Source organism: Haliotis rubra, unplaced genomic scaffold, assembly GCF_003918875.1.
Source record: "Haliotis rubra isolate DU_JTF1 unplaced genomic scaffold, ASM391887v1 Scf351, whole genome shotgun sequence".
NCBI lineage: Eukaryota > Metazoa > Mollusca > Gastropoda > Lepetellida > Haliotidae > Haliotis > Haliotis rubra.
In genome coordinates, this window is record NW_025767026.1 from 399,004 (window position 1) to 422,848 (window position 23,845).

Here is a 23,845-nt window from a genome sequence, read left to right on the forward strand (position 1 = left end):
ATTTCCACATCTAATTTGGTTTCCTGATCATAAAAATTTATGAAGATATTTGCATTGGAAATGAACCTCTGTACAGGCCACCATTGGTTGAGTGGAACAGGTTTTTCACTGGAGGTGGAATTTGACGGTAGTAATGGTGAATTGATTTAGGACTACATGTTTAGAATAATGTATTTCCTGGATAATAAATAAGGAAATGGACTGATAAATTATCCATTTTAATCAGGATTAGTTGTACAACTAAACAAAGTCTCTGCATTCAATGGTAGTTGGGCGAGGTAACCATTAGAAAGGTATTGTGCTGAATATTGGTCATGCATGCATTTGGAAGATCCCTCTCATCAGCATAATGGACTTGTATGCATTGTCAACTTGAATAGTTTCTACATTTATGTGTTTTATGTTTATTTCTGGAATAACACCAGAAAAACCCATAAAAGAATAAAATTATTTTTTTATTCCAAATAATTCATGCATTAATTTGTATGTTTTTGTGGACTTCATGTTTGAAACAAGTGAAACAGGAAAAGTTGACAAAGCTAATTCCGAAAATTAAGTTGACATTTTATTTAATTTTGTTTGAAAAGTGTCAGCTATTTGTGTGAGGTTTTGTATGGTGTAAAGCGATGGAGTGGAAGTGTGCTTGTTGCACTGCGAAGACACCCCAGGTCATATCGCTGTATTAGAATTCAGTTGCATGCGGTTCCATTATCAGAATCAATGCAGCATCCTCGAAGAGCCTCATTATGGAAGCAACGGATGGGGGAATATTGAGCTTCGTAAATTACATTGCATTACTCGCGGAGACCTCGCATCAATATCCTCGGTTAAATTAAGCTGCCCGTCTCCAAGGGAACATAGATTCGAAGCCTGCGCACGCCAAACATGACATTTTCAATAATTATGCTTCGAGTCCCAGCTAAATTCTCAATACATATCGTTAGTAATGGCATCTCATACGTCTTTGTCCAATGAGCAAAGATTGTGTGATTATCGAATGTTGGGACGATAGGAAAAACCCGACAGGTTCCATATGATCGCATGGGTTGGTCAAAATAATAGCACATTTATTGTAAGGAAGAGAAGGTTGTGAGCCATAATGGTGTTAATATCTTTTGAATTTTGATGAGGCAGATAATCGGAGAGACCATTAATAGCAATCATGATGGATACTCAGAGAAGAACATCTCCTAATCTATGTCAAGAATTTAAATGTAAAACTTGTTAAAATGGACATGTGTCATCTGTGTTTATTTAAATAAAATGCTTTGGGATTTTATCAAGTTTAACAGTGTTATAACAAAACGGTGATGGGGCTTTTGTAATGTCCAGGTTGTGCGATAATAAATTCGAGAAAGGGATTAGCTCAGCAATTCCACCGGTCCAGTTTGACCTCTAACACTGCGCCTGACACGGAAATCCATCCCCGCGCTGCTGCTGGTAGCGAATCGCGGAATCCTATTGCCTGCTACTTAACCTAGACAGAGCCTCTCTCTAGCAAGACACATAGTGATACATTGGATATTATTATGACAGGTAATGATCATATTATAATAACTAGGCTTTGTTCAATGAAATATTCACAGTGGTACCGACGAATTATTAATTAGCACTATGGGTAAGTGTGAAATTCCGACATTTTGCCCCAAAATAAAAACAAATTTGACACGATGACCAAAAGCATGAGAGTTCCATGAAGCCAGGAAGCCATCGCTGGTTCCTAGACGATTGATCGGGAGTTATCAAGTCGGCTATGTTTTGCAGGTCCTCCACTGGATTGAATGCTGTTCGTCTACTGACCATCATTTTGGCATCCCTGCACACACGACATGGACACTGACTCCAACGATGGGACTGTTACGGAAAGCCTCAATGGAGAAACAAAACCTGACCCGACAAAGCTTGCCCATTCGGCCATTATTAAGCAGGTAAGACAAGCTATTGTGGGGATGCTCCCTCGTCTTACTGTGGCTGATCGCACGACCACACATGTGTAGTTGCTCAGGTACGCATACATTTTATGCAGGTAATGATCTCTCATTAACAAATCTATGCTAATGATATGGAATGATCCTTGTGACTTCCTTCTCCCAACTGACGAAGAACTCGCAACTAATAATATTACAATATCTTTTCCTTCTTAATGGAGAGGGGAATTTTACTAGTTTTATGTACATGATCAGCTGCGTGTGGTAGTGGGTTGTGTATAAACAGGAGACATTGTTGAAGTTGGCGGACCTCCGTACAACCAGGTATGCTAGAACTATGGACATGATGTGTGTTCCTGGATATATATTGCATTATTTATCTTGCAGTTCATTCATTTATCTAATATTTTGCATTACAATTTTGACCAGTGGATTTAGGGTATTTTGTGTGGTGGGTGAATTTACATAAATTTAAGGGTGTCATTGAGAATATTTGTTGGAAATGTGCTGGAGATGTATCAGTGAATACTTGCTCATATTTTCATCATTATTGAATGATTTTAAATTCAATTATGATGTTACATAATGTAGTAGCCAGCTTCCTATGGATATATTTAGATGCTGTTGATGTAGACCATTTCAGAATCATATGTTTAGATGATTTATGTTGAAATTGTTTGCTATTGATTTTAAATCAGGAAGTTAAGATGGATATTGACGCTATCTGCTGTTGTGACATTTTAGAATTGTGGAGATTTGTTTAATAGCTAATCAAGTGATGAAATGTTGAAATATTTTTGATTTTGTCAGAATTGTAGTTGTGTGTTTATTGTTTATGAATCATATATATTTTTAATTCATATGCAGTATAATTATGTTTTAATTAACTTGTGTTTCATTAAATAGCATGAACAGAAACTATTATTTTGTAGGCTTGTCCTTTTGGTGATATGATATTTATTGTGTTTTGGTATGGTGATATATTTTAGGTACTACTACTAATTTTTGTGGATAATAACATTGTTTTTGTTAATTATTTTTCTATAATTGATAACGGTATATATTACAGTGATGACTTAATTACAGTTAGAATGTAAATAACCAACTATGTTTTTCTTAACTTTGTCCTACACTCAATTTAGGAAAGAAAAGTTTGTATTTTGTGTTGATAGTGAAGAACTTATGGCAATTATAAAACAGCTTTTTCAGAAAACATTTATTCTGATGTTGATATGCTATTTAGAACAGATATTGCTTTGTTGAACTTTTCTTGAAAACGTAGACACATGTGAGATAATTCTTGATGAAACAGTTGCTTGTTTGGAGTGATGTGACATAATACACTGCTGAGCCGTGATAACCATAGTTGGCCCCGACATGTTTATATACAGTATTTCTGTGTATCAAAACAAACTGCTTGTTCAGTCATGTGACACGAGCAGTAATAAATTGTGAATGTTATCCCGATGTTTGAATGGGCTCTTATACTAGGTCACTGGGTCTATATTCTCAGCCATAAATAAAATCAAGTACGTATACAAGGATTGGTGAAGATTATGTTTAGCCAAGCTGTTCAAAATATACTTAGTAAATGCACATGTGTCAGGCGTTAAAGCATGTTTTATGATCTTGCTTTACAAGATTCATTTGACCTGGTCAAGTGATAAAATGGATGCAAATTATTAATTTGTTTTCAAATCTTATCTGATTTGACAGAATTCTTATTTGTCAAATTAAATGATAAACAAAACTTTTTTGAAACAAATAATGCTTGAAATAAAGAAGAGTGAGTGAGTGAGTTTAGTTTAACGCCGCTTTTAGCAATATTCCAGCAATAATACGGCGGGGGACACCAGAAATGGGCTTCACACATTGTACCCATGTGGGGAATCGAACCCGGGTCTTTGGCGTGACGAGCAAACGCTGTAACCACTAGGCAACCCCACCACCCCCGAAATAAGGAAGAACCACAGAGAGAGATATAAGAAAAGGGGCAAATATGCAACTGAATATAACTAAATATAATTGAAGTACTTCTAAAATTAGTGTTAAAACCATATTAATAATTTGAAACTAAATACGTCATTATTGATTATTAGGGTCTATATAATTGCTCAGAACGACTTGAAAGAGCAGCATGAGTTCTAATGCAGCATAATTTTGTGAGTTTTCATTAATTAATGTTAGAATATCATAAATATTTGCTTTAATAACATTAACATGCAGATGAAATTTTGATATCTGTTATTGAATATTGTTAGAGTTTTAACAAACAGGACACCAAGATAGTTTTCAATATTTGTATATTATTAACATTGATTCGCAGTCCATCCATCCATTCATCCATAAATATTGACAAAAGGATATCAAGATGGTTTTCACTATTTGTATTTTATTAACATTGATGGTCATATCATCCATCCATCCATCCGTGTTCAGTTTTCTGTTTTCCAAGCAGACCTCCTTAATCCTTAAATATTTCTTGTTGAAACTTGATTCACAGATCAGTCTAGTGTTGATAATTTGGGATCTTGAAAAATACCGAATTGCGTTACTTCTTGTCATGGAACCGGGAGGTATCCCATGGCAATAAAACAAAAGTTGGATCTATGTAGCTGATGTCCATTTGAGATAAGCATCAGACCAGGAACTTTGTCATCCTCAGACAAGATGTATTAGAAAAACATGTAAAGTGGTAGAGTGTTTTGTAGTGAACAATTTATGATAAATTTTTCATGGCAATTGTTGTTATTATTTTCAAACAAACTATTAAAGGTGTCTGTGTACATTAAACTTTGGTGGGTGTGATTCACCTAAAGCATGAGTGTGAATTGAGGCCTACCGTATTCTCCATGTTATATGTCCAACACCAATAACCACCAACTTCTATACCAGTTATAAATAACCTTTATAAGTGCTCATATTGAGTTTGAAACTTGACATGACAGTCTGTGTTTTCTTGTGTGCATTACAGATTATTTACAGAAAAAAGAAATCAGAGGTTTATACTTTCCTAGTAGGGGCTGATGGGTAGCCTAGTGGTTCATGTGTTTGATGAAGCCCCGGGTTCGATTCCCACACGGGTACAATGTGTGAAGTCCATTTCTGGTGTCCTCTCCACAGATATTGCTGGAACATTGCTGAAAGTGGCGTAAAACTAAACTCACTCAGTTGCCTAGTAACAGTCAGTATTGTTTTTGCTTCTCTGATGTTTTGAACCAGTTTTATTCTCTACTGCTGGACGTCAAGACAGCAAATTATATTTTTGGTTAATATAATAATAGGTGCCATTGTTTAATTTTGTAGGTGCATATTACAGTAAATGTGGTATATGTGGGGAGTTTCAGCAAGGAAAGAAAGGACACAGAGATGAATAAATAGTGTGGTTGAGTTTTTTGTTGTGATCATTTTGATATTAATTTGTCACAGCCTATGTGAATATTTTGCTAGTATACACAAATGTAATATGGAGGTGTTTTATTGAATGTGGGTGACTCATTTTCATCCTTCGCTAATTCCTTTTAAACCAGTTGTGTATGAGTGTACATGATTACGAAACATTATTAAGTATGAAATCAAGTAATATTGTGTCGTGTTTACAAGCTTATTTCAATGAGGTCAGATGTGTGAATGAACTTGTCCTCTTGTACATCATGCGTCCAAGGGTGGTAGGCTAATGGTTAAAGTGTTCAATTGTCATACTGCAGGGGATGGGGTGGGGAAGGGGGGGGGGAGGGGGTGGTGGAGGGGTGGAGTGGGGGTGGGGTGTGGTGGTTGGTTGTTTGGGTGTGGAAAGGGTGGAGAGGGATGGGATGGGGTGTGGTGGTTGGTTGTTGGGTGGGAAAAGGGTGGAGTGGGATGGGATGGGGTGTGGTGGTTGGTTGTTTGGGTGGGGAAAGGGTGGAGTGGGGTGGGGTGAGGTTGGGGTTAGTTGGATTCTGGTCGAGGGATTGTAGAACAATAATAACCAAATCCATATTTACATCCTTTTTGAGTTTCTGAATAATTGGACTGAATACGTAATTAGCCGCGATGATATTTCCTATGTTTGTCACCACCAGGTGGTGATGTTACTGACGTGGTAAACATTGAACACCTGTACCACACTTGGTTCTCGCTGCATCTCCAGCTGACATAGCGTGGCTGAAATAATGTTTAGAGCAACATAAACCCGAACACTATGGCTCAGTATCTCACTGCTGATGCCGGGGTGTTGGGTAGCCTAGTGGTTAAAGTGTTGGCACGTCACGATTCTCAACATGGGTACAATGTGTGAAGCCCATTTCTGGTGTCCCCACTGTGATATTGCTGGAATATTGCTAAAAGCGGGGTAAAAAACATACTCACTCACACACTTTTCAAACCAAGGAAACTTTTTGTTTTTGTTACACATTTTTTCATCCATGTTACAAGAGACAGGACATAAGATGATATTATTTTATGGGATTATTTGCTTAAAACATGTTCCTTGAAAAACTATTAAAATTTTAGAAAGCAAAACTATTTAAGTGTTTGAAAGTATTATAAGAAATATCTGTTTAAAAGTAAAACTTTTGACATACAGTAAAATAAAGTGTAAGATTTATTTCTTACAAAATACACAATAGCAGTAAAACTTTTGTTTTGTGAAACTTTCAAGTATTTTGTACACTTACCTAAGGGTTAAACTTCTTAATATAAAAAAACCCAAGTAAATTGGTTTGGCCTAAAAAATATAAAACAGCCAAAAATGTCTGCAGTACCACCAATAAGTTAATTTTAATACATCCTTGAGCTGAAATTTGATTATGTTCTTCAAGCAAAAAATTGCAAAAAACCATTCAGGACTTACATACTCTTGAAAATTGTAATTTCTTTCCAAGATAAAATGATGTTGAAAAACATCCTCCTAACAAACTTCTCTTGTGACGAAGACAAAACCTCACAAACCCAAAACAACAGATGACTTTTTTTTTGAGACCTCCTGGCAGCAAGATGAATTATGCAAGTGTGAGCAATCTTATCTTTGCCCCAGGAAAATCCTGTGCACATTTATTTTGATTTTTTTAGCAGATTTCCATAGAAATTTAATCATCTGTCATGAGGGTCAATTCCAGTGACTATAAATTTCTGAAATTTACATAATATTGAGCAAAGCTCAAATCGTCAGACCTCCGGAGAAACTATTGCTCAAGGATTGATTGATTTATAGAAGAAATTGCGAATATGGTAATTTGAATTCTATAATTATACAAGTGAAGGTCAACAGATTTTTGTTTAGTCTTCCACGATTGGAATTCTATAGATAATTCTTCAGTAGATGTTAATCAGTTTAGGGGTAGGTATTGGTGGAAGGGGGGGATCTTTTTTACCCATGAGAAACCTGTAAAAAGAAACTAGTTTAATGAAAGGATGATGGTGCAATTAATGAGATTTAGAGATCCAGCTGTCCAATTTGCTGTACTGAGTGGTGTCCCTTTGTTTGTCCTGGATATGCTGGTTGTGGGTTCAGATCGAGATTCCTCTAGTTTATCATCCTTAGTTAGTTTTACCAATCTTGGCTTGTTATTAAGTAAAATTTGGTCTCTTTGTTTTGGTTAGTATCAAATTGACATTATTGGACCACAAGAATGTTGGCTTACTCTAAGTGCTGAAGTTACAGACTGTGGTAGAGGGATTCAATCTTCTTTCATCACACATATTGTTGACATGGCGATATATAGCTGAAATATTGAAGCAAGACCTGCTACACTATGTAGTATGTCATATTATCCCCTGGGCTGAAGGGGCGTGTCACATTATCCCCAGGGCTGAATGGGTGGGGGGGTAGCCTAATGGTTAAAGTGTCCGCTCCTGGGTACAATGTTTGAAGACCATTCTGGTGTCCCCCTCCGTGATGTTGCTGGAATATTCCTAAAGGGGGCGTAAAACCATACTCACTCACTCACTCTTTGGGCTGCATATATCCCGGAAGGGGATCAGAATATGGAACCTTTGGCAACCTGTGGTTGGATGTTAGTCAGCCTCGTGAGGGCTGGTGTGTGGTTCGGTCTCTGATTCCTTCACCCCCCCAAAATGGTGCTTTTTGTCTCTGGCTGGCATGACTTGGTTCGCCTGTCACCATTCCCCGGCAGAATGGACCACTGCTTTTGGTTTCAGTCTCAGAACCGCCTCCTCCAGTTCCAGTGTTTTCTGCCATCTCTATGATAAAGATCATTCACAAGCGCCTACGTAGAGCGGGAAAATGGCAATGTGGTTAGTTTGCTTGCTGCAGAATATTCACACACATGAGTTTTGAGCACAATATTCACACATGTAAGCTCACTGTGGAATAATCATGCAAATGAACATGGTGCAGCATTTTTATACACGTGATTTTGGATTCAGAATATTCATACATGTGAATTTGGAGCAGAATGTTCATACGTGGAAGCTCACTGTGGAATAATCATGCAAATGAACATGGTGCAGAATATTCACACACATGATCTTTGGGCAAAATATTCTTGTGATCTTGGGCAGAATATTCACACACGTGATCTTGGGTAGAATATTCACTCACATGATTTTGGGGGAGAGTATTCATACATATAAAACTCAGGTTGGAATATTCATGCAAATGAACATGGTGCAGAGTATTCATGTGAGAAGGCCGAATATTCATAGAAGTCAGTTTAGAGTGAAGTGATCTTACAGGTTAACAGAATATTGGCACTAGTATTCTTAAAGCAGAATATTCTTACAGGTAAACTGGGGCAGAATATTAGTAAAAGTAAACTGGGGGTAGAATATTCTTACAGGTAAACTGGGGCAAGTAATATTAGTACAATATTGATACAAGTATAATGAGCAGAATATTCATGCAAGTAATACTTCAGATACAATGTTGATACAGGTATATTTGGGATACAATATTGATACAAATATACTTCAGATACACTATTGATACAAGCATGCTTGGGATACAATATTGATACAAGTATACTTGGGATACAATATTGATACAAATAAGCCTGGGAAACAATATTGATACAAGTATGCATGGGATACAATGTTGATACAGGTATATTTGGGATACAATATTGAAACAAGTATACTCGGGATACAATATCAATACAAGCAAGCTTGGGATACAATGTTGATGCAAGTATACTTGGGATACAATGTTGATACAAGTATACTTGGGAAACAATATTGATACAAGTATACTCGGAATACAATGTTGGTACAAGTATACTTGAGATACAATATTGATACAAGTATACTAGAGATACAATATTGATACAAGTAAGCTTGAGGTACAATATTGATACAAGTAAGTTTGAGATACAATATTGATACAAGTATACTAGAGATACAATATTGATACAAGTAAGCTCGAGGTACAATATTGATACAAGTAAGTTTGAGATACAATATTGATACAAGTATACTTGAGATACAATATTGATACAAGTAAGCTTGAGGTACAATATTGATACAAGTAAGTTTGAGGTACAATATTGATACAAGTAAGCTCGAGGTACAATATTGATACAAGTAAGCTCGAGGTACAATATTGATACAAGTAAGCTCGAGGTACAATATTGATACAAGTAAGCTCGAGGTACAATATTGATACAAGTAAGCTCGAGGTACAATATTGATACAAGTAAGCTCGAGGTACAATATTGATACAAGTAAGCTCGAGGTACAATATTGATACAAGTACTGATAGGCCATTATGTAAGTGAACCAGGCATCGCTCCTCGTCTGAATCTCCCTCGCTGCCGTCGCCGCCAACAAGTTGCCCAACAGCAACAGTCCCTGTGTGCATGTTCATGAAATTCCTCCACACGTCGGCCGTTATCGATTGAGGAGTAACCGGGGTCTCTGGAAACCCAAATTGAATCTTCTTAACATCGTGGTATTGATCGCAGGCTGCAAAAACTCTGCTGACATCACTAGCTTCTCTAAGGCATGGTTGAAATGAGGTCATGCTTGTTTCTTTGAGTCTATTGATAGCGTTTAGCATTTGTATCATATTTGGCAAGTATTGTGTAACACTGTCGGATAGTGTTTCCATGGCTTCTTTCTTGTATTTCCGTGTCGGTTTCTCGGGGCGGTTATTATCCAGGATAGTAACTTGATTTGATGGCAATAAAAGATTATGGAAAGCAACAGATGTTTGATAAATGATATGCTTTTTGTTCACTTTGTGCATTGAAATCAGAACCTTGACAGTTGTATGGCGTTTGGGTAGCATAATGTCAAAGGCTCAGGTTCAGTTCCTCGTGTGGGGACAATATGTGAAGTTCATAGCCCATGTTTATGTATCAGATTCAGAACCCTCTGTTGTGATACAGAGTCGTAGTCTATGTTTATATATCAGGTTCAGATCCCTCTGTTGTGATACAGTGTCGTAGTCCATGTTTATATATCAGATTCAGAACCCTCTGTTGTGATACAGTGTCGTAGCCCATGTTTATATATCAGATTCAGAACCCTCTGTTGTGATACAGTGTCGTAGCCCACGTTTATATATCAGATTCAGAACCCTCTGTTGTGATACAGTGTCGTAGCCCATGTTTATATATCAGGTTCAGAACCCTCTGTTGTGATACAGTGTCAGAGTCCATGTTTATATATCAGATTCAGAACCCTCGTTTGTGATATAGTGTGTGATACAGTGTCAGATTCAGCCTCTGTTGTATATATCAGATTCAGAGAACCCTCTGTTGTGATACAGTGTCATAGTCCATGTTTATATATCAGATTCAGAACCCTCTGTTGTGATACAGTGTCGTAGTCCATGTTTATATATCAGATTCAGAACCCTCTGTTGTGATACAGTGTCGTAGTCCATGTTTATATATCAGATTCAGAACCCTCTGTTGTGATACAGTGTAAGTAGTCCATGTTTATATATCAGATTCAGAACCCTCTGTTGTGATACAGTGTACAGTGAGTCCATGTTTATATATCAGATTCAGAACCCTCTGTTGTGATACAGTGTCGTAGCCCACGTTTATATATCAGATTCAGAACCCTCTGTTGTGATACAGTGTCAGTAGCCCACGTTTATATATCAGATTCAGAACCCTCTGTTGTGATACAGTGTCATAGCCCATGTTTATATATCAGATTCAGAACCCTCTGTTGTGATACAGTGTGTCATGCGTATGTTTATATATCAGATTCAGAACCCTCTGTTGTGATACAGTGTAAGTAGCCCATGTTTATATATCAGATTCAGAACCCTCCGTTGTGATACAGTGTCGTGGCCCATGTTTATATATCAGATTCAGAACCCTCTGTTGTGATACAGTGTCATAGTCCATGTTTATATATCAGATTCAGAACCCTCTGTTGTGATACAGTGTCGTAGCCCATGTTTATATATCAGATTCAGAACCCTCTGTTGTGATACAGTGTCGTAGCCCACGTTTATATATCAGGTTCAGAACCCTCTGTTGTGATACAGTGTCGTAGCCCACGTTTATATATCAGGTTCAGAACCCTCCGTTATGATACAGTGTGATACAGTGATAGTCCACGTTTATATATCAGGTATCAGATTCAGAACCCTCTGTTGTGATACAGTGTCATAGCCCACGTTTATATATCAGGTTCAGAACCCTCTGTTGTGATACAGTGTCGTAGCCCACGTTTATATATCAGATTCAGAACCCTCTGTTGTGATACAGTGTCGTAGCCCACGTTTATATATCAGATTCAGAACCCTCTGTTGTGATACAGTGTCGTAGTCCACGTTTATATATCAGATTCAGAACCCTCTGTTGTGATACAGTGTCGTAGCCCATGTTTATATATCAGATTCAGAACCCTCTGTTGTGATACAGTGTCGTAGCCCATGTTTATATATCAGATTCAGAACCCTCTGTTGTGATACAGTGTCATAGTCCATGTTTATATATCAGATTCAGAACCCTCTGTTGTGATACAGTGTCGTAGCCCACGTTTATATATCAGATTCAGAACCATCCGTTGTGATACAGAGTTGTAGTCTATGTCTATATCATTGATATTAATGGCATTGAATTAAGCTTCAAGCAAAATACAGCCATGTTATACTTTAAGAAGATGGTAGCCCAGTTGTTTTATCCTGGCGGACAGGTTTTCCAGGATCAATACGCTTTCCCTACAAAACTCACTAGAATTAGACGTCTGAATATGTCTGCCAGAAGTTTTGATCAGAACGCATTCATCTTCTTTAATTACTTATGGCTGGCCCGATAAGATGGATATCTATTTTATGCCGAGGAAAGATATTAGGTTTCCTACAAAGGAATTGTCTGATTGTCATTAGTGGGTCTTTTGAAGGATTTTGTGCCGAAAAGCTGTAGAGAAAATTAAATGTGTTTTTGCACGATAGGAGAGTAATGTGACGTGAAACTGTTTGAATAAAAAATCGTGTTGAGTGCATCGGTGAGATTGTGGCTCGCTTGACCTGATGAATAGACTTGAAGTACTGTGTAGTAGAATCTGACACTACCCTTTTTGTTGGGGTTGAAATCATTTTTGCAGATATTGAATCTAATTTTATGTTACTGGTTATTAACTTGATGAATCGTTAAATGTAATCGGAATGGTTTCATGTGGTAATATTTGAGCATAAAATGCTATGGAGCCATGATGTATTTTGTGTTAAGATCACCATGCATCGAGTCATTTAATGTAAAAAAGTAATGTGAAAAAAGTTATTTCCTGTTTTACAGTTTATTTTTCAAACAAATTTGAAGCGTTGTAATATCAACACTCACTAGGTCACAATCAATCTGTTTACTAGCAGAATGTTTTGTTTTATGTTCCACTCTGCTCTCAGCAATTTTCTAGCTTTATGACAACAGTCTGTAAATACAGACAATCCAGTGATTGAAATAATAGCATCAGAACTACACAATTTGGGTACAATGACATACATCAACCAGGTAACTGACCTAGGTCATCCTATCTGGTACTGGAGTACTTTTCAAAGCAGTTTTGGGTCGGTGTGGTAGCCTAGTGGTTAAAGCATTCGCTCATCACACCGAAGACTCAGGTTCGATTCCCAACATTCCCCTTGCTACCCAACCCACTGTCTCCCTACCCAACCCACTGTCTCCCTGTCTCCCCAACCCACTGTCTCCCACCCCACCCACTGTTCTCCCCTTCCCACCTGTCTCTGTCTCTCTACCTAACCCACTGTCTCCCCACCCCACCCACTGTCTCCCTACCCAACCCACTTTCTCTCCACCCCACCCTGTCTCTTTACTGTCTCTCTACCCAACCCACTGTCTCCCCACCCCACCCACTGTCTCTCCATCCCACCCCCATCTCTACATTTGTCTCTCTCCACCCCACCCACTGTCTCCCCACCCAACCCACTGTATCTCCATTCCAACCCCTGTCTCTCCCCCCCACCCCACCGCCTGTCTCTCTACCCAACCCCTGTCTTTTCCATCCCATCCCATCCTGTCTCGTGTATTAATGTTGATTTCTCTTTTCTGAATCACAAACTTCTTTCTCCCCACCCCACCCCACCTCGATCTCCCCATCCCACATCACCCGCTTCTCCCCACCCCATCCCTCCTCGTCTCCCCATCCCACATCACCCTCTTCTCCCCACCCCACCCCACCTAGATCTCCCCATCCCACATCACCCGCTTCTCCCCACCCCATCCCTCCTCGTCTCCCCATCCCACATCACCCTCTTCTCCCCCACCCAACCTAGATCTCCCCATCCCACATCATCCTCTTCTCCCCACCCCACCCCACCTAGATCTCTCTCCATCCCACATCACCAGCTTCTCCCACCCCATCCCTCCTCCCTCCCCATCCCACATCACCCCTCTTCTCTCCACCCCACCCCACCTCGATCTCCCCATCCCACATCACCCTCTTCTCCCCAGCCCACCCCACCTAGATCTCCCCATCCCACATCACCCTCTTCTCCCCCACCCACTGTCCCCACCCCACCCCTCGATCTCCCCATTGTCCTCCCGGTGTAATCCTGTAAAGACATAAGCCTGCCACCTGTTACCCTACAGGCCATGTTGGAGGTGACTGATGTTGTACAAAGCTATTAACATTGTCAGTCAACCATTGTCCCATAACACTGGCATTTCACTCCCGTTCATTAGAATGTAGGATTCTGTTACAGCGATCAATGATACTTGTGGTATTATGTTACTATTGTTACCCAATGCCTTTGATTGTGATTCCCTGGGCTAGTTTCTCTGTACAGTAATGTTTTACGTGTATTAATGTCAAATGATTTCTAGGCTTTTACGGAATCAATACAAAGCATTCAGTGGGACTCTCCTGAACCTGATAGGACTGATGACTAATATGCTTGAATCTATGGGGACATTTGTGTGATGGAGGTTAAATCTTGACATAAATTGTAACTGACAGAGTATATGAGTAAGTGAGTGAGTGAGTTGTGTTTTACGCCACTTTTAGCAATATTCCAGCAGGAACATGGTGGGGGACACCAGAAATGGGCTTCACACATTGTACCCATGTGGGGAATCAAACACGGGTCTTTGGCGTGATGAGTGAACGCTTTAACCACTAGGCTACCCCACCGCCCCAGAAGCAAGTACTCTCTCTGGATGTAGAAGTTGTGTTGTGTAGGATACATGATCCAGAATACGTAGATAAGCTGCAAGTGAGTCATCTGATATATAGCATCTACATGAGTCACATGTACACAAGGATTAAATCTGTCATTCTTTGTTGTACTCTGATGATGATGATGGTGATGATGTCTTTTCTGCATAATGCAAATTTCATACACGGTCCCGTCAGGCCATTTAGTGTTTGATTGAAAGAGGGGTGATTATGACTGAAAGATAAAGCAATCTTAAGGAGGCGTTGGTGTTGCATAATTAAATTTTGAATTTGGAAGTCTGCCAGACATTGTAGGGGGTTGAACTGTGGGGTGGTTTTGTTTGTTTTTGTATGTGGATTATAAGCGACCTAAAAGTCCAATATTTATAGCGAGTGAGTATGGTTTTACACCGCTTTTGGCAATATTCCAGCAATATCACAGCGGGGGACACCAGAAATGGGCTTCACACATTGTACCCATGTGGGGAATCAAACCTGGCTCTTCGGTGTGACGAGCGGATGCTTTAACCGCTAGGCTACCCCACCGCCCCCCCAATATTTATAAGAAGTATACCTAAGGCATGGACATTCTCATCAGCACTAATATTCACATGGACATTCCCCACAGTATCTTAGTGCTTGGATGATTGTAAGTCAGTACATAATAAACTGTACGGCTAAGATCATTTTGTCGGGCCTGAGTAGGGCTTGTTGTCAGGTAAAGTGTTGCAAATTGACTGGATGTTTACCAACAGTGTTATAAACCAACAGTGTTATAAACCAACAGTGCAGTGCTATAAACCAAAGTCATTTTGTACAACTTCATTACCATATGGCACATGTGTAGTTTTTCAATAATCTCATTTTCATTGAACGGTAATCTTTTCTAAACTGCACGGTGAGATCAATATATTGATAGTTCAAATCAGCCTAAAGCTGCATCCTGCTGACTGATTCAGTGTTTTTGACAACAAAGGGCTTGTGTTGTGGTAATCCCGAAATCGCTGTCCGGGCAGACAAAGGTGTAATAACACCAGTTCCCCTGTCACCTGTCACTCACACAACAGGGGCTTTGTTCCCCAATAACACAGACAAGGCCTTATCAACCTGTCCATACCACAGGGCAGTTCACCAATCTCTTTCCGTAAGGGACACTCAGTTGTTGGTGAACATGTTAGACTAAGGCTTAGTCTCTGAATATGTATAATTTTCATATAAGAAACAAACCCATTTAAATTGAAAAGGAGCCCCTTTGGCTTGGGGAAATCTATAATTGCTTCATTTAGGGCTTAAGCATTGCAGGGAGGGCAGTAGGGAAAATAATGTGGTTCAGGGACTGTAAGACAGACTTGTGAACATGTCTGCTAATCTGTATTTAAAGCAATAAATGCTTTCTCCATACTTGACTTATGAACTGATGTTATCATGAAACATATATTATTGTATTTTTTAATGATTTAGATGCATCCTTGCAACATGTACCCATGTTGGAAAGACATTCGCCTGTATCCCTACATTAAATTTCATTCTAGTCAAATCACATCACCTGAATATATCTTCCTCATCTGATAAGGATGAGTTTTAACATGTTTCTTTAATTGTATCTGGACATACTGAAAGACATATCCAACTTCTAAAAATGTCACTTGAAAAACATTGTCCTCACCGTTAAGATTGAGGGGGATACGAGCGTAAGTCTTACCCCCATGTACATATGACAAAAAACGTGTAAATTATACAGAAAAAGACACACAAAAACCTAACAAATTAATAAAAATGAATGCATGGTTATTGTCTTGACCTAAATGGCAGAAGCTGGTGTGATCACTTTTTATGGATAGACAACAGCAACTTTCAGTAAAATATCCCAAATGGATGTACTCAATGAAAAGTCGAATGGTTGGTTCGTTGTTTAACACTGCACTCAGCAATATTCCAGCCATATGGCGGTGGTCTGTAAATAATCAAATCTGGACCAGACAATCCAGTGATCAACAGCTTGAGCATCGATCTGCGCAATTGGTATGTGATGACAGATAAGATAAGTTAAGATAATATAAATGTTATAACAACATACAGAATCACAGACCTTACACAGTAAACACAGATACTATTTACTGGGTGTTCATTGTATAAATGTTATAACAACATACAGAATCACAGACCTCACAGAGTAAACACAGATGCTATTTACTGGGTGTTCATTGTATAAATGTTATAACAACATGCAGAATCACAGACCTCACACAGTAAACACAGATGCTATTTACTGGGTGTTCATTGTATAAATGTTATAACAACATGCAGAATCACAGACCTTACACAATAAACACATGCTATTTACTGAGTGATCATTGTATATATGTTATAACAACATACAGAATCACAGACCTTACACAGTAAACACAGATGCTATTTACTGAGTGATCATTGTATAAATGTTATAACAACATACAGAATCACAGACCTTACACAGTAAACACAGATGCTATTTACTGAGTGATCATTGTATATATGTTATAACAACATACAGAATCACAGACCTTACACAATAAACACATGCTATTTACTGAGTGATCATTGTATAAATGTTATAACAACATACAGAATCACAGACCTTACACAGTAAACACAGATGCTATTTACTGAGTGATCATTGTATAAATGTTATAACAACATACAGAATCACAGACCTTACACAATAAACACATGCTATTTACTGAGTGATCATTGTATATATGTTATAACAACATACAGAATCAGACCTTACACAATAAACACATGCTATTTACTGAGTGATCATTGTATATATGTTATAACAACATACAGAATCACAGACCTCACACAGTAAACACAGATGCTATTTACTGAGTGATCATTGTATATATGTTATAACAACATACAGAATCACAGACCTTACACAGTAAACACAGATGCTATTTACTGAGTGATCATTGTATATATGTTATAACAACATACAGAATCACAGACCTTACACAATAAACACATGCTATTTACTGAGTGATCATTGTATATATGTTATAACAACATACAGAATCACAGACCTTACACAGTAAACACATGCTATTTACTGGGTGATCATTGTATAAATGTTATAACAACATACAGAATCACAGACCTTGCACAGTAAACACATGCTATTTACTGAGTGATCATTGTATATATGTTATAACAACATACAGAATCACAGACCTTGCACAGTAAACACAGATGCTATTTACTGAGTGATCATTGTATATATGTTATAACAACATACAGAATCACAGACCTTACACAGTAAACACATGCTATTTACTGAGTGATCATTGTATAAATGTTATAACAACATACAGAATCACAGACCTTACACAGTAAACACATGCTATTTACTGAGTGATCATTGTATATATGTTATAACAACATACAGAATCACAGACCTTACACAGTAAACACATGCTATTTACTGAGTGATCATTGTATAAATGTTATAACAACATACAGAATCACAGACCTTACACAGTGAACACATGCTATTTACTGGGTGATCATTGTATAAATGTTATAACAAGAGAGTAAGCATCACTGACCATGTACAAGAGATGCAGATGTTATTTGTTAATGTTGTATAAATGTTTTATACCTGTCACAATTCACTAACCATTATTAACCGGAGAGCATTGTATCCCTCTGACATTGTAGCTGCTTCAGTATTGATCTGTCTGTCAAATGTCAGCAAGGGTTTGTATCAAATGTTGAAATCTCTGACTAACAGACCAGGTAGGCTAGTGTTTCAAGGAACCCAGGTGGTCAAGGTTCTGGAGCAACACATCTCTCTAGTGTCACGGTTTCAGGATTGATTCTCGGTTCGCTCTGATACCTGGTCTGATGTACCAGTTGTCGATTTCATCACAGTGAACAATTTACATCAATCAAGGCACAAACATGACAGTGACAAGATCAGACAGAATCAAAAGGCAGGGGTTGAAAAATACCATTGCCTGACGTCCGAGTTGCGTGGTATTCTGCGGTCGGTCAAGTATATATCCACATTAAACTTTACTGTGGTACAATATTTTTGGCATTTCCATGGCAACAAGTTTGACTTAGACTGAAATTGGTGATAGTGCTCTTTTCTGGAGCAGAACTTTAAAAACTTTTCAATACTCTCCTTCCCCTTTTCTATATACACACCTAAATATTTGACATAATCATAACTCATAGACATAATCATGAAGAGTATTTTGCCATTGCGAGATATTGATGACTTTGTCTCCTTGTTTGATTACCTTGCTTGTTGCACTTCCAGAACTGTTCAGCATGACACATTGTCATTCTGGGAGTTATAGATTGTTTTTTTTTGGTGAAATCGTTGTTTTTTTTATTTAACTCAAGTGACAGACGTTCTGTATCTATCTAAATATGGATATTTTTAATTTTCTTAACATAAATACTGGATATTTTTAATTTTCTTAACATAAATACTGGATATTTTTAATTTTCTTAACATAATGGCAGACTACTCTGTCTTCCCTGGTTGCATCCAGTAACTTCTTGTTGACATCATGCTGGGTGGCATTGTAATCGATACGAAATTATCTTAATACATTTGACATGACCCCTTTGATGCACTGACCTAACAAAGAGGAGTTGTGTCACACTTGATGACCCCTGTGTGATGGCTATCTGTGTAGTATAATACTAGAGCTTTGGTGAATGGAGGACAGGCCATCTGCTTGTTGGGGGTGAAGGTGGAGGGAATAGGAAATTATGTCTGTCACAATATGTTTACATTGTATGGCATTGATGAAGGAATGGTCAAGTCATCGATTTGTTGGGGGGGGGTGGAGGCTCCAAGACAAGATATCTGTCACAATATATTTACATTGTATGGCATCGATGAAGGAATGGTCAAGTCATCGATTTGTTGGGGTGGGGATGGAGGCTCCAAGACAAGATATCTGTCACCATATATTTACACTGTATGGCATTGATGAAGGAATGGTCAAGTCATCGATTTGTTGGGGTGGAGGCTCCAGGACAAGATATCTGTCACAATATATTTACACTGTATGGCATTGATGAAGGAATGGTCAAGTCATCGATTTGTTGGGGTGGAGGCTCCAAGACAAGATGTCTGTCACAATATATTTACATTGTATGGCATTGATGAAGGAATGGTCAAATCATCATTTGTTGGGATGGGGATGGAGGCTCCAAGACAAGATGTCTGTCACAATATATTTACATTGTATGGCATCGATGAAGGAATGGTGAAGTCATGGATTTGTTGGGGAAGGGGGTGGAGGCAATAGGAAAAGATATCTGTCCCAATATGTTTACATTGTATGGCATCGATGAAGGTCAAGTCATGGCCGTGCTGAGGATTATGAAGAACAAACAGATGTCTGGCATATTACCAAATCAGTTGTTTAACACTCCATTCCACGATATTTCAGCTAGATAATAGCAGTAGTATACACAACTGAAAAAGGTTGAGCACCACCCGATCATGATGCTGTTTCTAATCTGGCATACTATGACAGAATAACTGAAATAAAATGAAAGAATCAGGTGGTCGTTATATTATTTTTAGTCGTGTGGAATCAAGTCTGAAAGTATCTTCAGAATTTCATTGCATGGAACTTTATTGTTATAATCCGATGCAGGCAGTTCTAATCAACCTTAGGTCAGATAATCCTCTTCAAGGAAAGACGTTTTCATGGTCTATTATTCACAGAAGTTAACAATGAACATAAATCTGAAGAACATTTGCTTGAGCTGTTGGCAGATTAAATTCTGAAAAGTTGTGGTGGCCTTGTGGTTGAGGTGAATACTCATAAAACTGAAGGCAGGTTGATTCCTGATGGTACAGCCAGACCCAGTCTTAGTTCGTCTGCCTGAATATTGCATGAATATGCAGTGGCATAAAATTGACTCATTTGAATCATCCAGTTCAACCTTCAGAGAAAGATATGGTATATTTTCCAGAAAGTATAATATCATCCCAGTTCAGCCTTTAGAGAAAGATTTGGTTTATTTTCCAGAAAGTATAATATCATCCCAGTTCAGTCTTTAGAGAAATATTTGGTTTATTTTCCAGAAAGTATCATCTAGTTCAGCCTTTAAAAAAAGATTTGGTTTATTTTCAACAAAGTATCGTATTACCCACTTCATCGTTTAGAGAAATATTTGGTTTATTTTCAAGAAAGTATAAAATAAATGTTTTGACAAGACAACAAAGATAAGCCTTATAGAAATTGACAGAGTAATATTTCGTGAGCATGGCCTTTCTGAAGCTGTCAGAGAACCCTGTCATGTGTCTGGCCCAGGCCTTGCTTTGAGATTGACTCCATCACTGACAAGTGGCCATGTACACTGAGAGCCTTTCACTCCGTCATCTGGGAGGAAATTAAAGGGGTTAACTGACCTGTGACATGCTGGCCATCATTGTGACTCTTCTATTAGTATTCTGTTCTTAATTGCAGGACTGATGCCTTATTTTCCCTGTCCTTCCTTTGACCTCCACTCATTAAAACGAGATCTTTCTTTGTTTTCGCCCCTTGGGTCAGGTTCAGTTGTTTCCTTGAGATTAATTACGACAGAAGTGAATATAAAACTAATTTCTTCAGTATTAATGATTTCTGAATGTTATGTTGAAAATCTTTGTTTTTCTAAACAATATATATTTTTTGTCTTGATCATCTTAATTAGTTCGTAAGCATGCATTCAAGTTTCAAGGTTTGATAGGCATTTAGAAGTTGCTAGGGTAATACAACACACTTGATATGGACGTGCAAATTCTATATTATTTACACACAACGTTTCTGGGCTAATACTTGCCCCTTCATCAGGTCAAGTTTAATCAAGTTGAACTTTAACAAGTATGGTATTGGCAAATTAGAGGACACTGATATCACATATATCACATATCTATGGAGTCAGGGTGAACAATTGGCTTTGCTTGCATGGTTTAGAAAAGTTTAAATATTGGGAGGAAAAATAGAAACAGAAAAAGTGAAAAATGATTGTTGATCACTTTCCACGTTCATTGGAATGTTGAAGTTGTCTGCATGAACAGAGGACAAATTAAACAAAAATGTGGTTACCAGGGTAACCAAACTTGACACCTGATTGAAATAATTTAATGAAGCTTGAGCGAGACATTTCAGGACGGATCATCCGGAGTTTCAACTTCACAGACCTGTGGGGATTCCCTGAGAAAATGTCGAAGCATGTTGAAGGTGTCAACTGTTTTTTTTCACTGTTTTGATGCATTCTGTTACATTAAGGCAAAGCAAAGCTGAATCTGCCCTTTGTTTGCGAGTAGAAACAGTTTTATTTGTGTCTCTTGCATTTTCGCAGACTAACGCCATCTCTCTGAAAAAGCATGAATGTGATAAATACAAGGAGCTACATTTAGAGTGGAGTGAGTGAGTTTAGTTTTACGCTGCTTTTAGCAATATTCCTGCAATATCACGTCAGGAGACACTAGAAATAGGTTTCTCACATTGCACCCATGTGGGAAACAAACCCAGGTCTTTGGCATGACAAGCAAACGCTTTAACCACCCGGGCTACCCCACTACACATGAACATGTGGCAAATCTAGACGTGCTTCATTTAGGGCTACAGTATTAAAATAAGGGCTGAAGGGAAAGTAATATGATACAGGGTTTGTGAGACAGACCGCCTTGGAAGTTATTGTGATGGTACCCGACTCCTGTGGCTGCAACATGTGACCTTCATGTACTCGGTGATTTCTTGATTGGACGTCTGCTGAGGAATGTCAGACAAGACTCGGACTTAAAAAGGAAGAAAGTTCTTTTGTTTTTGGTGGATTTAATTAATATTGTAATGGATCCATTTCTCATCAATGTGGCTGGGTTTGATGTTGGCAGTAGATGCCTTCAGGAAAGACTACAAACACGAAGAGATGAAAGATTTCCCGTTTTGTTGAAACAGCAAATGAATTCTTTCGAACAGCTTTGAGCCGATGTGTTCAGTGATTTTGTATGATGATATCATATGAGGCATCATCAAACATGTGATGTGGTTGCTGGAGATCTGTATGTGTATTTCCTTTCTGCATACCGTTTTGCTGTTTTTGTTTCTTTTTGCTGCACATTTTGTTCTTATCTTTTTCCTTTTTTTCCTGTGGAGTTTGTCCCTGTTTGTTCTCGTCATCCCTGGGCAGGTGGTGGGTAGCCTAGTGGTTAAAGCGTTCGCTCGTCACGCCGAAGGCCCAGGTTCGATTCCCCACATGGGTACATTGTGTGAAGACATTTCTGGTGACCGTGATGTTGCTGGAATATTCTAAAAGTGACATGGGTACACTTCACTCACTCACTCACTCACTTTCTCACTTGTCCCTCACTTCACTCACTCACTCACTCACTCACTGGACTCATCACTCACTACTCACACTCACTCACTCACTCACTCACTCACTCACTCACTCACTCACTCATCCTCCCTGGTCTGTAAGGACCGTAGTGTTTCACCAGAGCTCTAAACATCTGCTTCTGAAGTAAATGAGCATAATAACAAAACAATAGACTCCTTGGATCTGTAGGGGGCTGTTGGCAACATCAGTGATGGAATGTTCATACATTGAGAGATGACACATTGTTTGATTGTAACATGATTGGTTGGTTGTTTTGTTGTTTAACGCCGCACTCAGCAATATTCCAGCTAAATGGCGGCGATCTGTAAATAATCGAGTCTGGACCAGACAATCCAGTGATCAACAGCATGAACATCAATCTACACAATTGGGAACCGATGACATGTGTCAACCAAGTCAGCAAGCCGGACCACCCGATACCACTAGTTGCCTCTTACGACAAGCATGGGTTACTGAAGATCAATTCTAACCCGTAAACTCACTTACTCACTCACTCACTCACTCACTCACTCTAGACTTCCATCAGTTTTTAGTGCTACATTTGTCTTCACTCACATATCCTCGACTTGCTGGCTTGCTCAAGTTAATATTATTGGATATCTCGGTCTCACAAAGCAGTATAGGGGTGCTGGTGTAGTCTAGAGGTTAAAGTGTTTGCTCGTCACGCCAAAGACCCGGGTTCGATTTCCCACATGGGTACAATGTGTTAGCCCATTTCTGGTGTGCCCCGCGATGATATTACTGGAATATTACTAAAAGCCGCGTAAAACTATACTCCCTCACTCACTCACAAAGCACTATCCATCTTATCTCCCATACACACTCACAGTCTTATTCTCCCACTGACCAATAACTCTGTATAATGGTCATGGGTATAACTATCACTTTCAGCAACCACGGCACTCGTTACTTGATAAAATGTGCACTTTCTTCATACATTA

The 23,845-nt window shown here is 38.6% G+C and overlaps 1 protein-coding gene across 8 annotated transcripts in view; it reads left to right on the forward strand.

Moving 5' to 3' along the window:
* The window catches only part of LOC124285083 (POU domain, class 6, transcription factor 1-like), a 94,179-nt gene that overhangs the window by 33,567 nt on the left and 36,767 nt on the right, over positions 1-23,845 (forward strand). For 6 of the 8 annotated variants that reach the window (XM_046721237.1, XM_046721242.1, XM_046721243.1 and 3 more), the window contains exon 2: positions 1,765-1,928. In XM_046721237.1, the coding sequence (XP_046577193.1) occupies positions 1,830-1,928 (99 nt within the window). In that variant the 5' untranslated portion in view covers positions 1,765-1,829. Of the gene's footprint in view, positions 1-1,459; positions 1,537-1,764; positions 1,929-2,041; positions 2,253-23,845 lie in introns of those variants that run through there. The other 2 variants (XM_046721240.1, XM_046721244.1) reach the window with 2 other exon arrangements.